General features: G+C 58.6%; 1 protein-coding gene across 1 annotated transcript in view; it reads left to right on the top strand.

The window, feature by feature from the left end:
• Positions 1-223: 223 nt before the first annotated feature.
• The window catches only part of LOC140406307 (protein FAM83E-like), a gene marked incomplete at its 3' end in the record, with an annotated part of 101,338 nt that continues 88,504 nt past the window's right edge, over positions 224-13,057 (top strand). Inside the window, exons 1-2 of the mRNA XM_072494419.1 lie at positions 224-854; positions 4,744-5,490. Coding sequence (XP_072350520.1) covers positions 5,020-5,490 — 471 coding nt within the window. The remainder of the gene's footprint in view (positions 855-4,743; positions 5,491-13,057) is intronic.

Raw genomic sequence — 13,057 nt, 5'->3', positions numbered from 1 at the left:
AGGGGCTGGAGGAGGTTACGGAGGTAGGGCGGGTAAGGAGGGCGAGGGAGGGATTTGAACAGGAGGAGGAGGATTTGAAAATGGAGGCGTTGCCGGGAAGCGAGCGAGTGTGGGTCAGCGAGGACAGGGAGGGGGGTGAGCTGGTGGGGGTTTGAGGGGAGGAATGGGCGCAGCTCTCCGTGACGAGTTGGGGGTCGGAGGCTGCTTGTCCATCACGCCCTCCGGCCTTCCTCCAGTGACTGCTGGCCAGCCAGGCCTGCCGCTTAGGCCCGATCCCTCGGCCCTGTCTCACCGCCACGACTGGCCACAAGCCAAACGTCGCCCAGGCCTGCCGCCTAGGCCCGATCCCTCGGCCCTGTCTCATCGCTACCAAAGCCCACAAGCCAAATGCCACCCAGGCCTGCCGCCTAGGCCCGATCCCTCGGCCCTGTCTCACCGCCACGACTGGCCACAAGCCAAACGTCACCCAGGCCTGCCGCCTAGGCCCGATTCCTCAGCTCTGTCTCACCGCCACGACTGGCCACAAGCCAAACGTCACCCAGGCCTGCCGCCTAGGCCCGATCCCTCGGCCCTGTCTCACCGCCACGACTGGCCACAAGCCAAACGCCACCCAGGCCTGCTGCCTAGGCCCGATTCCTCAGCTCTGTCTCATCGCTACCAAAGCCCACAAGCCAAAACCACAGGCCTCCGAAGCTCGGCTGGCTTGGGAATTCCCGGGAATCCGGAGGCCTGACTGGTTTCGGGAGGGGTGGTGTCGCAATCTTGGGCCTCGTCAGGACGCGTCACCCTCCGAAGCTTAGGCTAGTGCACAACTCGACCGTGTTCCCGTGCGGCTCCCACACGACAGACTGGAGGTAGCTCAATTGCTTCAGATCGAGTCGATCGAGCGCGCGCGTGTGTGTGTGTGTGTGTGTGTGTGTGTGTGTGTGTGTGGGGAGGGGGGCGAACGGGCTTTGGGAGCGGGCGGGGAGTCAGGAGGTGAGTTACCCTCCCGCACGATTCCCAGCCTCCGGCCTGCTCTGGTCGCCCCCGGGTTCACACGTCTGGGCTCGGTTCCGATCGATGGTAACCCCCCCAGGATGTTGACCGGGGGGGGGCGATGGTTAGATCCTCTCTCCGGATTATAGAATTCCAACAGTGCGGAAAGGGGGCCTATCTGCCCATCCAGTCTGCGCCAACCCTCGGAGGGAGTGCCCTGCTTTGCCAACTCGCCCTCCGCTACGTCCCTGTAACTCCATCACCCCACCAAACCTGCACATCTTTGGACACTAAGGGACAATTTAACACGGCCAATCCACCTAACCTGCACATCTTTGGACACTAAGGGGCAATTTAACACGGCCAATCCACCTAACCTGTACATCTTTGGACACTAAAGGACAATTTAACACGGCCAATCCACCTAACCTGTACATCTTTGGACACTAAGGGACAATTTAACACGGCCAATCCACCTAACCTGCACATCTTTGGACACGAAGGGACAATTTAACACGGCCAATCCACCTAACCTGTACATCTTTGGACACTAAGGGACAATTTAACACGGCCAATCCACCTAACCTGTACATCTTTGGACACGAAGGGACAATTTAACACGGCCAATCCACCTAACCTGCACATCTTTGGACACGAAGGGACAATTTAACACGGCCAATCCACCTAACCTGCACATCTTTGGACACTAAGGGGCAATTTAACACGGCTATTCCACCTAACCTGCACATCTTTGGACACTAAGGGACAATTTAACACGGCCAATCCACCTAACCTGCACATCTTTGGACACTAAGGGACAATTTAACACGGCCAATCCACCTAACCTGTACATCTTTGGACACTAAGGGGCAATTTAACACGGCCAATCCACCTAACCTGTACATCTTTGGACACTAAGGGACAATTTAACACGGCCAATCCACCTAACCTGTACATCTTTGGACACTAAGGGACAATTTAACACGGCCAATCCACCTAACCTGTACATCTTTGGACACTAAGGGACAATTTAACACGGCCAATCCACCTAAACTGTACATCTTTGGACACTAAGGGGACAATTTAACACGGCCAATCCACCTAACCTGCACATCTTTGGACACTAAGGGACAATTTAACACGGCCAATCCACCTAACCTGTACATCTTTGGACACTAAGGGGCAATTTAACACGGCCAATCCACCTAACCTGCACATCTTTGGACACTAAGGGACAATTTAACACGGCTAATCCACCTAACCTGTACATCTTTGGACACTAAGGGACAATTTAACACGGCCAATCCACCTAACCTGCACATCTTTGGACACTAAGGGACAATTTAACGCGGCCAATCCACCTAACCTGCACATCTTTGGACTGTGGGAGGAAACCGGAGCTTCCAGAGGAAACCCACGCAACCGGGTGGGGTGAAGGGGGGAGAAAAAGAAGAGATGTTATCCCAGAAGAAAAGGTGGACAGACAGATGAGTAAAATACGCTGGAGGCTGTAGCCACTGCCGGAACATTCCGTACTGCTCCATGTAAATGTAAATGACATCCTGTCGCCACAGGACTTCAGAGTATCTCATTCGACAGCTACCTGTTGGCCGATGTTACCTGAGCTCCGCGAGGTTAGGGAAAGGGTGGTGGGTCGGCGTGGGGGAGGCGGGGACCTCGCAGATAACCTCAACTGGAAAGGGAATTGGAAGAGGAGGATGGGAATTGTCGGGGCTGGAGGAGGTTACAGAGATAGGGAGGGAGGGAGGGAGGGAGGGATTTGAACAGGAGGATGAGAATTGTTGGGGCTGGAGGAGGTTACAGAGATAGGGAGGGAGGGGGGGCGAAGGAGGGATTTGAACAGGAGGATGGGAATTGTAGGGGCTGGAGGAGGTTACAGAGATAGGGAGGGAGGGAGGGATTTGAACAGGTGGATGAGAATTGTAGGGGCCGGAGGAGGTTACAGAGATAGGGAGGGAGGGAGGGATTTGAACAGGAGGATGAGAATTGTCGGGGCTGGAGGAGGTTACAGAGATAGGGAGGGAGGGGAGGATTTGAACAGGAGGATGAGAATTGTAGGGGCTGGAGGAGGTTACAGAGATAGGGAGGGAGGGAGGGAATGGAACAGGAGGAAGAGAATTGTAGGTGCTGGAGGAGGTTACAGAGATAGGGAGGGAGGGAGCGAGGGAGGGATTTGAACGGGAGGATGGGAATTGTCGGGGCTGGAGGAGGTTACAGAGATAGGGAGGGAGGGAGGGATTTGAACAGGAGGGTGAGAATTGTCGGGGCTGGAGGAGGTTACAGAGATAGGGAGGGAGGGAGGGAGGGATTTGAACAGGAGGATGGGAATTGTAGGGGCTGGAGGAGGTTACAGAGATAGGGATGGAGGGGGGGATTTGAACAGGAGGATGAGAATTGTAGGTGCTGGAGGAGGTTACAGAGATAGGGAAGGAGGGAGCGAGGGAGGGATTTGAACAGGAGGATGGGAATTGTCGGGCTGGAGGAGGTTACAGAGATGGGGAGGGAGGGATTTGAACAGGAGGATGGGGATTGTAGGGGCTGGTGGAGGTTACAGAGATAGGGAGGGAGGGAGGGATTTGAACAGGAGGGTGAGAATTGTCGGGGCTGGAGGAGGTTACAGAGATAGGGAGGGAGGGAGGGAGGGATTTGAACAGGAGGATGAGAATTGTAGGGGCTGGAGGAGGTTACAGAGATGGGGAGGGAGGGATTTGAACAGGAGGATGAGAATTGTCGGGGCTGGAGGAGGTTACAGAGATAGGGAGGGAGGGAGGGATTTGAACAGGAGGATGGGAATTGTAGGGGCTGGAGGAGGTTACAGAGATAGGGAGGGAGGGATTTGAACAGGAGGATGGGAATTGTCGGGGGTGGAGGAGGTTACAGAGATAGGGAGGGAGGGGGGCGAGGGAGGGATTTGTACAGGAGGATGAGAATTGTAGGGGCTGGAGGAGGTTACAGAGATAGGGAGGGAGGGAGTGATTTGAAGAGGAGGATGAAAATTGTATGGGCTGGAGGAGGTTACAGAGATAGGGAGGGAGGGATTTGAAGAGGAGGATGAAAATTGTAGGGGCTGGAGGAGGTTTCAGAGATAGGGAGGGAGGGAGGGATTTGAACAGGAGGATGGGAATTGTCGGGGCTGGAGGAGGTTACAGAGATGGGGAGGGAGGGATTTGAACAGGAGGGTGAGAATTGTCGGGGCTGGAGGAGGTTACAGAGATAGGGAGGGAGAGAGGGATTTGAACAGGAGGATGGGAATTGTAGGGGCTGGAGGAGGTTGCAGAGATAGGGAGGGAGGGGGGATTTGAACAGGAGGATGAGAATTGTAGGGGCTGGAGGAGGTTACAGAGATAGGGAGGGAGGGAGCGAGGGAGGGATTTGAACGGGAGGATGGGAATTGTCGGGGCTGGAGGAGGTTACAGAGATGGGGAGGGAGGGATTTGAACAGGAGGATGGGAATTCTAGGGGCTGGAGGAGGTTACAGAGATAGGGAGGGAGGGAGGGATTTGAACAGGAGGGTGAGAATTGTCGGGGCTGGAGGAGGTTACAGAGATAGGGAGGGAGGGAGCGAGGGAGGGATTTGAACAGGAGGATGGGAATTGTAGGGGCTGGAGGAGGTTACAGAGATAGGGAGGGAGAGAGGGATTTGAACAGGAGGATGGGAATTGTCGGGGCTGGAGGAGGTTACAGAGATAGGGAGGGAGGCGCCGGATGCAGAGATTAATCTCCTCCGTTGTCTCTTGTCCTCAGGTCGCTCGAGGGACGGTGATCGCTGGACTTGGCCTCGCACGTCGCAGTTGGAACCCAACCCCCGTCCGTCTGCGATCGGACTCCGCGCGCGCCTGGGCGGGAAGGTGCGCCGTCGCTAGGAACCGAGCCGTGTCGGCGAGATCGGCGGAGGAGGGGAGCACCCGCCGGGGAGAGAGAGGAGGGGGGGGGTGTTGAGGGCGGTCCGAAGTTCCCTGCCACTTTGGCAGGGGAGGGTAGGCCGAGGCCCCGTCGCGTGGCGGGCATCGAAGCCCGACAATGGCGGCCTCTCAGGTGGAGTGCCTGGAGGACGACAACATCAACGTACAACTCTCGGAGTGTTACCCGCAGTTCATCTACAGCGAGCGTCAGCGCCTGGCCCTCGAGGCCCTGCTGGACAAGGGGCCGGGCGCCTTCTACCAGTGCGTCAAGCGGGAGGGCACACGGCCCTTCCTCTCTGGCCAGGAGGCCCGTCGCATACACGGCCGCTGCGGCAGGGCCCGGGCAGCGGAGGCGACGGCGCCCGGCTTGGAGGCGACGGGCGACGAGGACTCAGAGCTGGACCAGGAACTATCGCTCACTTACTGGCCCGTGATGTCGGAGGCCCAGGCCCCGTTTCTCACCTTGGGCTGGCCGGAGATAGGAATGTGGAAGGGGATCACCCGGGCAACGGTCTACACCCACCCCTCCATGGAAAACATGCCCAGCATTAAGGAGGTGATCCGGAAGCTTCTGCAGCAAGCCAAACAGGTAGGCCCTCCGAGCGTACGTACAGCAAGCAATTCGAGTCGTCGTTGGCCCGACCTCTGTAACCCCACACCCCGAACGCCCTTGGATGTCGAGCGACGGCTACTGAGGGAGGGTCAGTACTGAGGGAGTGCCGCACTGTCAGAGGGGCAGTATTGAGGGAGTGCCGCACTGTCAGAGGGTCAGTACTGAGGGAGTGCCGCATTGTCAGAGGGTCAGTACTGAGGGAGCGCTGCACTGTCAGAGGGTCAGTACTCAGGGAGTGCCGCACTGTCAGAGGGTCAGTACTGAGGGAGTGCCGCACTGTCAGAGGGTCAGTACTGAGGGAGTGCCGCATTGTCAGAGGGTCAGTACTGAGGGAGCGCTGCACTGTCAGAGGGTCAGTACTGAGGGAGTGCCGCACTGTCAGATGGTCAGTACTGAGGGAGTGCTGCACTGTCAGAGGGTCAATACTGAGGGAGTGTCGCACTGTCAGAGGGTCAGTACTGAGGGAGTGTCGCACTGTGGGAGGGTCAGTACTGAGGGAGTGCCGCACTGTCAGAGGGTCAGTACTGAGGGAGTGCCGCACTGTCAGAGGGTCAGTACTGAGGGAGTGCCGCACTGTCAGAGGGTCAGTACTGAGGGAGCCCCGCACTGTCAGAGGGTCAGTACTGAGGGAGTGCCGCACTGTCAGAGGGTCAGTACTGAGGGAGTGCCGCACTGTCAGAGGGTCAGTACTGAGGGAGTGCTGCACTGTCAAAGGGTCAGTACTGAGGGAGTGCTGCACTGTCAGAGGGTCAATACTGAGGGAGTGTCGCACTGTCAGAGGGTCAGTACTGACGGAGTGCCGCACTGTCAGAGGGTCAGTACTGAGGGAGTGCCGCACTGTCAGAGGGTCAGTACTGAGGGAGTGCCGCACTGTCAGAGGGTCAGTACTGAGGGAGCCCCGCACTGTCAGAGGGTCAGTACTGAGGGAGTGCCGCACTGTCAGAGGGTCAGTACTGAGGGAGTGCCGCACTGTCAGAGGGTCAGTACTGAGGGAGTGCTGCACTGTCAAAGGGTCAGTACTGAGGGAGTGCTGCACTGTCAGAGGGTCAGTACTGAGGGAGTGCTGCACTGTCAGCGGGTCAGTACTGAGGGAGTGCCGCACTGTCAGAGGGTCAGTACTGAGGGAGTGCCGCACTGTCAGAGGGTCAGTACTGAGGGAGTGCTGCACTGTCAGAGGGTCAGTACTGAGGGAGTGCTGCACTGTCAGAGGGTCAGTACTGAGGGAGTGCCGCACTGTCAGAGGGTCAGTACTGAGGGAGTGCCGCACTGTCAGAGGGTCAGTTCTGAGGGAGTGCTGCACTGTCAGAGGGTCAGTACTGAGGGAGTGCCGCACTGTCAGAGGGTCAGTACTGAGGGTGTGCTGCACTGTCAGAGGGTCAGTACTGAGGGAGTGCTGCACTGTCAGAGGGTCAGTACTGAGGGAGTGCCGCACTGTCCGAGGGTCAGTACTGAGGGAGTGCTGCACTGTCAGAGGGTCAGTACTGAGGGAGTGCCGCACTGTGAGAGGGTCAGTACTGAGGGAGTGCTGCACTGTCAGAGGGTCAGTACTGAGGGAGTGCTGCACTGTCAGAGGGTCAGTACTGAGGGAGTGCCGCACTGTCCGAGGGTCAGTACTGAGGGAGTGCCGCACTGTCAGAGGGTCAGTACTGAGGGAGTGCCGCACTGTCAGAGGGTCAGTACTGAGGGAGTGCCGCACTGTCAGTGGGTCAGTACTGAGGGAGTGCCGCACTGTCAGAGGGTCAGTACTGAGGGAGTGCCGTACTGTCAGAGGGTCAGTACTGAGGGAGTGCTGCACTGTCAGAGGGTCAGTACTGAGGGAGTGCTGCACTGTCAGAGGGTCAGTGCTGAGGGAGTGCCGCACTCTCGGAGGGTCGGTACTGAGGGAGTGCCGCACTGTCAGAGGGTCAGTACTGAGGGAGTGCCGCACTGTCAGAGGGTCAGTACTGAGGGAGTGCTGCACTGTCAGAGGGTCAGTACTGAGGGAGTGCCGCACTGTCAGAGGGTCAGTACTGAGGGAGTGCCGCACTGTCAGAGAGTCAGTACTGAGGGAGTGCCGCACTGTCAGAGGGTCAGTACTGAGGGAGTGCCGCACTGTCAGAGGGTCAGTACTGAGGGAGTGCCGCACTGTCAGAGGGTCAGTACTGAGGGAGTGCCGCACTGTCAGAGGGTCAGTACTGAGGGAGTGCTGCACTGTCAGAGGGTCAGTACTGAGGGAGTGCCGCACTGTCAGAGGGTCAGTACTGAGGGAGTGCCGCTCTGTGAGAGGGTCAGTACTGAGGGAGTGCTGCACTGTCAGAGGGTCAGTACTGAGGGAGTGCCGCACTGTCAGAGGGTCAGTACTGAGGGAGTGCTGCACTGTCAGAGGGTCAGTACTGAGTGAGTGCTGCACTGTCAGAGGGTCAGTACTGAGGGAGTGCTGCACTGTCAGTGGGTCAGTACTGAGGGAGTGCCGCACTGTGAGAGGGTCAGTACTGAGGGAGTGCCGCACTGTCAGAGGGTCAGTACTGAGGGAGTGTCGCACTGTCAGAGGGTCAGTACTGAGGGAGTGCCGCACTGTGAGAGGGTCAGTACTGAGGGAGTGCTACACTGTCAGAGGGTCAGTACTGAGGGAGTGCCGCACTGTCAGAGGGTCAGTACTGAGGGAGTGCCGCACCGTCAGAGGGTCAGTACTGAGGGAGTGCCGCACTGTGGGAGGGTCAGTACTGAGGGAGTGCCGCACTGTCAGAGGGTCAGTACTGAGGGAGTGCCGCACTGTCAGAGGGTCAGTACTGAGGGAGTGCCGCACTGTCAGAGGGTCAGTGCTGAGGGAGTGCTGCACTGTCAGAGGGTCAGTACTGAGGGAGTGCCGCACTGTCAGAGGGTCAGTACTGAGGGAGTGCCGCACTGTCAGAGGGTCAGTACTGAGGGAGTGCTGCACTGTCAGAGGGTCAGTACTGAGGGAGTGCTGCACTGTCAGAGGGTCAGTACTGAGGGAGTGTCGCACTGTCAGAGGGTCAGTACTGAGGGAGTGCCGCAGTGTCAGAGGGTGAGTACTGAGGGAGTGCCGCACTGTCAGAGGGTCAGTACTGAGGGAGTGCCGCACTGTCAGAGGGTCAGTACTGAGGGAGTGCCGCACTGTCAGAGAGTCAGTACTGAGGGAGTGCCGCACTGTCAGAGGGTCAGTACTGAGGGAGTGCCGCACTGTCAGAGGGTCAGTACTGAGGGAGTGCCGCACTGTCAGAGGGCCAGTACTGAGGGAGCGCCGCACTGTCAGAGGGTCAGTACTGAGGGAGTGCCGCACTGTCAGAGAGTCAGTACTGAGGGAGTGCCGCACTGTCAGAGGGTCAGTACTGAGGGAGTGCCGCACTGTCAGAGGGTCAGTACTGAGGGAGCGCCGCACTGTCAGAGGGTCAGTGCTGAGGGAGTGCTGCACTGTGAGAGGGTCAGTACTGAGGGAGTGCCGCACTGTCAGAGGGTCAGTACTGAAGGAGTGCCGCACTGTCAGAGGGTCAGTACTGAGGGAGTGCTGCACTGTCAGAGGGTCAGTACTGAGGGAGTGCCGCACTGTGAGAGGGTCAGTACTGAGGGAGTGCCGCACTGTCAGAGGGTCAGTACTGAGGGAGTGTCGCACTGTCAGAGGGTCAGTACTGAGGGAGTGCCGCACTGTCAGAGGATCAGTACTGAGGGAGTGTCACACTGTCAGAGGGTCAGTACTGAGGGAGTGCCGCACTGTCAGAGGGACAGTACTGAGGGAGTGCCGCACTGTCAGAGGGTCAGTACTGAGGGAGTGCCGCACTGTCAGAGGGTCAGTACTGAGGGAGTGCTGCACTGTCAGAGGGTCAGTACTGAGGGAGTGCCGCACTGTCAGAGGGTCAGTACTGAGGGAGTGCCGCACTGTCGGAGGGTCAGTACTGAGGGAGTGCTGCACTGTCAGAGGGTCAGTACTGAGGGAGTGCCGCACTGCCAGAGGGTCAGTACTGAGGGAGTGCCGCACTGTCGGAGGGTCAGTACTGAGGGAGTGCCGCACTGTCAGAGGGTCAGTACTGAGGGAGTGCTGCACTGTCAGAGGGTCAGTACTGAGGGAGTGCCGCACTGTCAGAGGGTCAGTACTGAGGGAGTGCCGCACTGTCACAGAGTCAGTACTGAGGGAGTGCTGCACTGTCAGAGGGTCAGTACTGAGGGAGTACCGCACTGTCAGAGGGTCAGTACTGAGGGAGTGCTGCACTGTCAGAGGGTCAGTACTGAGGGAGTGCTGCACTGTCAGAGGGTCAGTACTGAGGGAGTGCTGCACTGTCAGAGGGTCAGTACTGAGGGAGTGCCGCACTGTCAGAGGGTCAGTACTGAGGGAGCTCCGCACTGTCAGAGGGTCAGTACTGAGGGAGTGCTGCACTGTCAGAGGGTCAGTACTGAGGGAGTGCCGCACTGTCAGAGGGTCAGTACTGAGGGAGTGCCGCACTGTCAGAGGGTCAGTACTGAGGGAGCGCCGCACTGTCAGAGGGTCAGTACTGAGGGAGTGCCGCACTGTCAGAGGGTCAGTACTGAGGGAGTGCCGCACTGTCAGAGGGTCAGTACTGAGGGAGTGCCGCACTGTCGGAGGGTCAGTACTGAGGGAGTGCCGCACTGTCGGAGGGTCAGTACTGAGGGAGTGCCGCACTGTCAGAGGGTCAGTACTGAGGGAGTGCTGCACTGTCAGAGGGTCAGTACTGAGGGAGTGCCGCACTGTCAGAGGGTCAGTACTGAGGGAGTGCTGCACTGTCAGAGGGTCAGTACTGAGGGAGTGCTGCACTGTCAGAGGGTCAGTACTGAGGGAGTGCCGCACTGTCAGAGGGTCAGTACTGAGGGAGTGCCGCACTGTCAGAGGGTCAGTACTGAGGGAGTGCTGCACTGTCAGAGGGTCAGTACTGAGGGAGTGCCGCACTGTCAGAGGGTCAGTACTGAGGGAGTGCTGCACTGTCAGAGGGTCAGTACTGAGGGAGTGCCGCACTGTCAGAGGGTCAGTACTGAGGGAGCGCCGTACTGTCAGAGGGTCAGTGCTGAGGGAGTGCCGCACTGTCAGAGGGTCAGTACTGAGGGAGTGCCGCACTGTCAGAGGGTCAGTACTGAGGGAGTGCCGCACTGTCAGAGGGTCAGTACTGAGGGAGTGCCGCACTGTCAGAGGGTCAGTACTGAGGGAGTGCTGCACTGTCAGAGGGTCAGTACTGAGGGAGTGCTGCACTGTCAGAGGGTCAGTACTGAGGGAGTGCCGCACTGTCAGAGGGTCAGTACTGAGGGAGTGCCGCACTGTCAGAGGGTCAGTACTGAGGGAGCGCTGCACTGTCAGAGGGTCAGTACTGAGGGAGTGCCGCACTGTCAGAGGGTCAGGAATGAGGGTGTGCCGCACTGTCAGAGGGTCAGTACTGAGGGAGTGCCGCACTGTCAGAGGGTCAGTACTGAGGGAGTGCTGCACTGTCAGAGGGTCAGTACTGAGGGAGCGCTGCACTGTCAGAGGGTCAGTGCTGAGGGAGTGCTGCACTGTCAGAGGGTCAGTACTGAGGGAGTGCCGCACTGTCAGAGGGTCAGTACTGAGGGAGTGCCGCACTGTCAGAGGGTCAGTACTGAGGGAGTGCTGCACTGTCAGAGGGTCAGTACTGAGGGAGTGCCGCACTGTCAGAGGGTCAGTACTGAGGGAGTGCTGCACTGTCAGAGGGTCAGTACTGAGGGAGTGCCGCACTGTCAGAGGGTCAGTACTGAGGGAGTGTCGCACTGTCAGAGGGTCAGTACTGAGGGAGTGCTGCACTGTCAGAGGGTCAGTACTGAGGGAGTGCCGCACTGTCAGAGGGTCAGTACTGAGGGAGTGCTGCACTGTCAGAGGGTCAGTACTGAGGGAGTGCCGCACTGTCAGAGGGTCAGTACTGAGGGAGCGCTGCACTGTCAGAGGGTCAGTACTGAGGGAGTGCCGCACTGTCAGAGGGTCAGTACTGAGGGAGTGCCGCACTGTCAGAGGGTCAGTACAGAGGGAGTGCCGCACTGTCAGAGGGTCAGTACAGAGGGAGCGCCGCACTGTCAGAGGGTCAGTACAGAGGGAGCGCCGCACTGTCAGAGGGTCAGTACTGAGGGAGTGCCGCACTGTCAGAGGGTCAGTACTGAGGGAGTGCCGCACTGTCAGAGGGTCAGTACTGAGGGAGTGCCGCACTGTCAGAGGGTCAGTACTGAGGGAGCGCCGCACTGTCAGAGGGTCAGTACTGAGGGAGTGCCGCACTGTCAGAGGGTCAGTACTGAGGGAGCGCTGCACTGTCAGAGGGTCAGTACTGGGGGAGTGCCGCACTGTCAGAGGGTCAGTACAGAGGGAGTGCCGCACTGTCAGAGGGTCAGTACTGAGGGAGTGCTGCACTGTCATAGGGTCAGTACTGAGGGAGCGCTGCACTGTCAGAGGGTCAGTACTGGGGGAGTGCCGCACTGTCAGAGGGTCAGTACAGAGGGAGTGCCGCACTGTCAGAGGGTCAGTACTGAGGGAGTGCCGCACTGTCAGAGGGTCAGTACTGAGGGAGTGCCGCACTGTCAGAGGGTCAGTACTGAGGGAGTGCTGCACTGTCATAGGGTCAGTACTGAGGGAGCTCCGCACTGTCAGAGGGTCAGTACTGAGGGAGTGCCGCACTGTCAGAGGGTCAGTACTGAGGGAGTGCTGCACTGTCAGAGGGTCAGTACTGAGGGAGCTCCGCACTGTCAGAGGGTCAGTACTGAGGGAGTGCTGCACTGTCAGAGGGTCAGTACTGAGGGGGTGCCGCTCTGTCAGAGGGTCAGTACTGAGGGAGTGCCGCACTGTCAGAGGGTCAGTACTGAGGGAGTGCCGCACTGTCAGAGGGTCAGTACTGAGGGAGTGCCGCACTGTCAGAGGGTCAGTACTGAGGGAGCGCTGCACTGTCAGAGGGTCAGTACTGAGGGAGTGCCGCACTGTCAGAGGGTCAGTACTGAGGGAGTGCCGCACTGTCAGAGGGTCAGTGCTGAGGGAGTGCTGCACTGTCAGAGGGTCAGTACTGAGGGAGAGCTGCACTGTCAGAGGGTCAGTACTGAGGGAGTGCTGCAGTGTCCGAGGGTCAGTACTGAGGGAGTGCCGCACTGTCAGAGGGTCAGTACTGAGGGAGTGCTGCACTGTCAGAGGGTCAGTACTGAGGGAGGGCTGCACTGTCAGAGGGTCAGTGCTGAGGGAGTGCCGCACTGTCAGAGGGTCAGTACTGAGGGAGCGCCGCACTGTCAGAGGGTCAGTACTGAGGGAGTGCTGCACTGTCAGAGGGTCAGTACTGAGGGAGTGCTGCACTGTCAGAGGGTCAGTACTGAGGGAGTGCTGCACTGTCAGAGGGTCAGTACTGAGGGAGCACCGCACTGTCAGAGGGTCAGTACTGAGGGAGTGCTGCACTGTCAGAGGGTCAGTGCTGAGGGAGTGCCGCACTGTCAGAGGGTCAGTACTGAGGGAGTGTCGCACTGTCAGAGGGTCAGTACTGAGGGAGTGCCGCACTGTCAGAGGGTCAGTACTGAGGGAGTGTCGCACTGTCAGAGGGTCAGTACTGAGGGAGTGCCGCACTGTCAG

Source organism: Scyliorhinus torazame, unplaced genomic scaffold, assembly GCF_047496885.1.
Source record: "Scyliorhinus torazame isolate Kashiwa2021f unplaced genomic scaffold, sScyTor2.1 scaffold_458, whole genome shotgun sequence".
NCBI lineage: Eukaryota > Metazoa > Chordata > Chondrichthyes > Carcharhiniformes > Scyliorhinidae > Scyliorhinus > Scyliorhinus torazame.
This window is presented reverse-complemented; position numbering and strand designations above follow the sequence as displayed.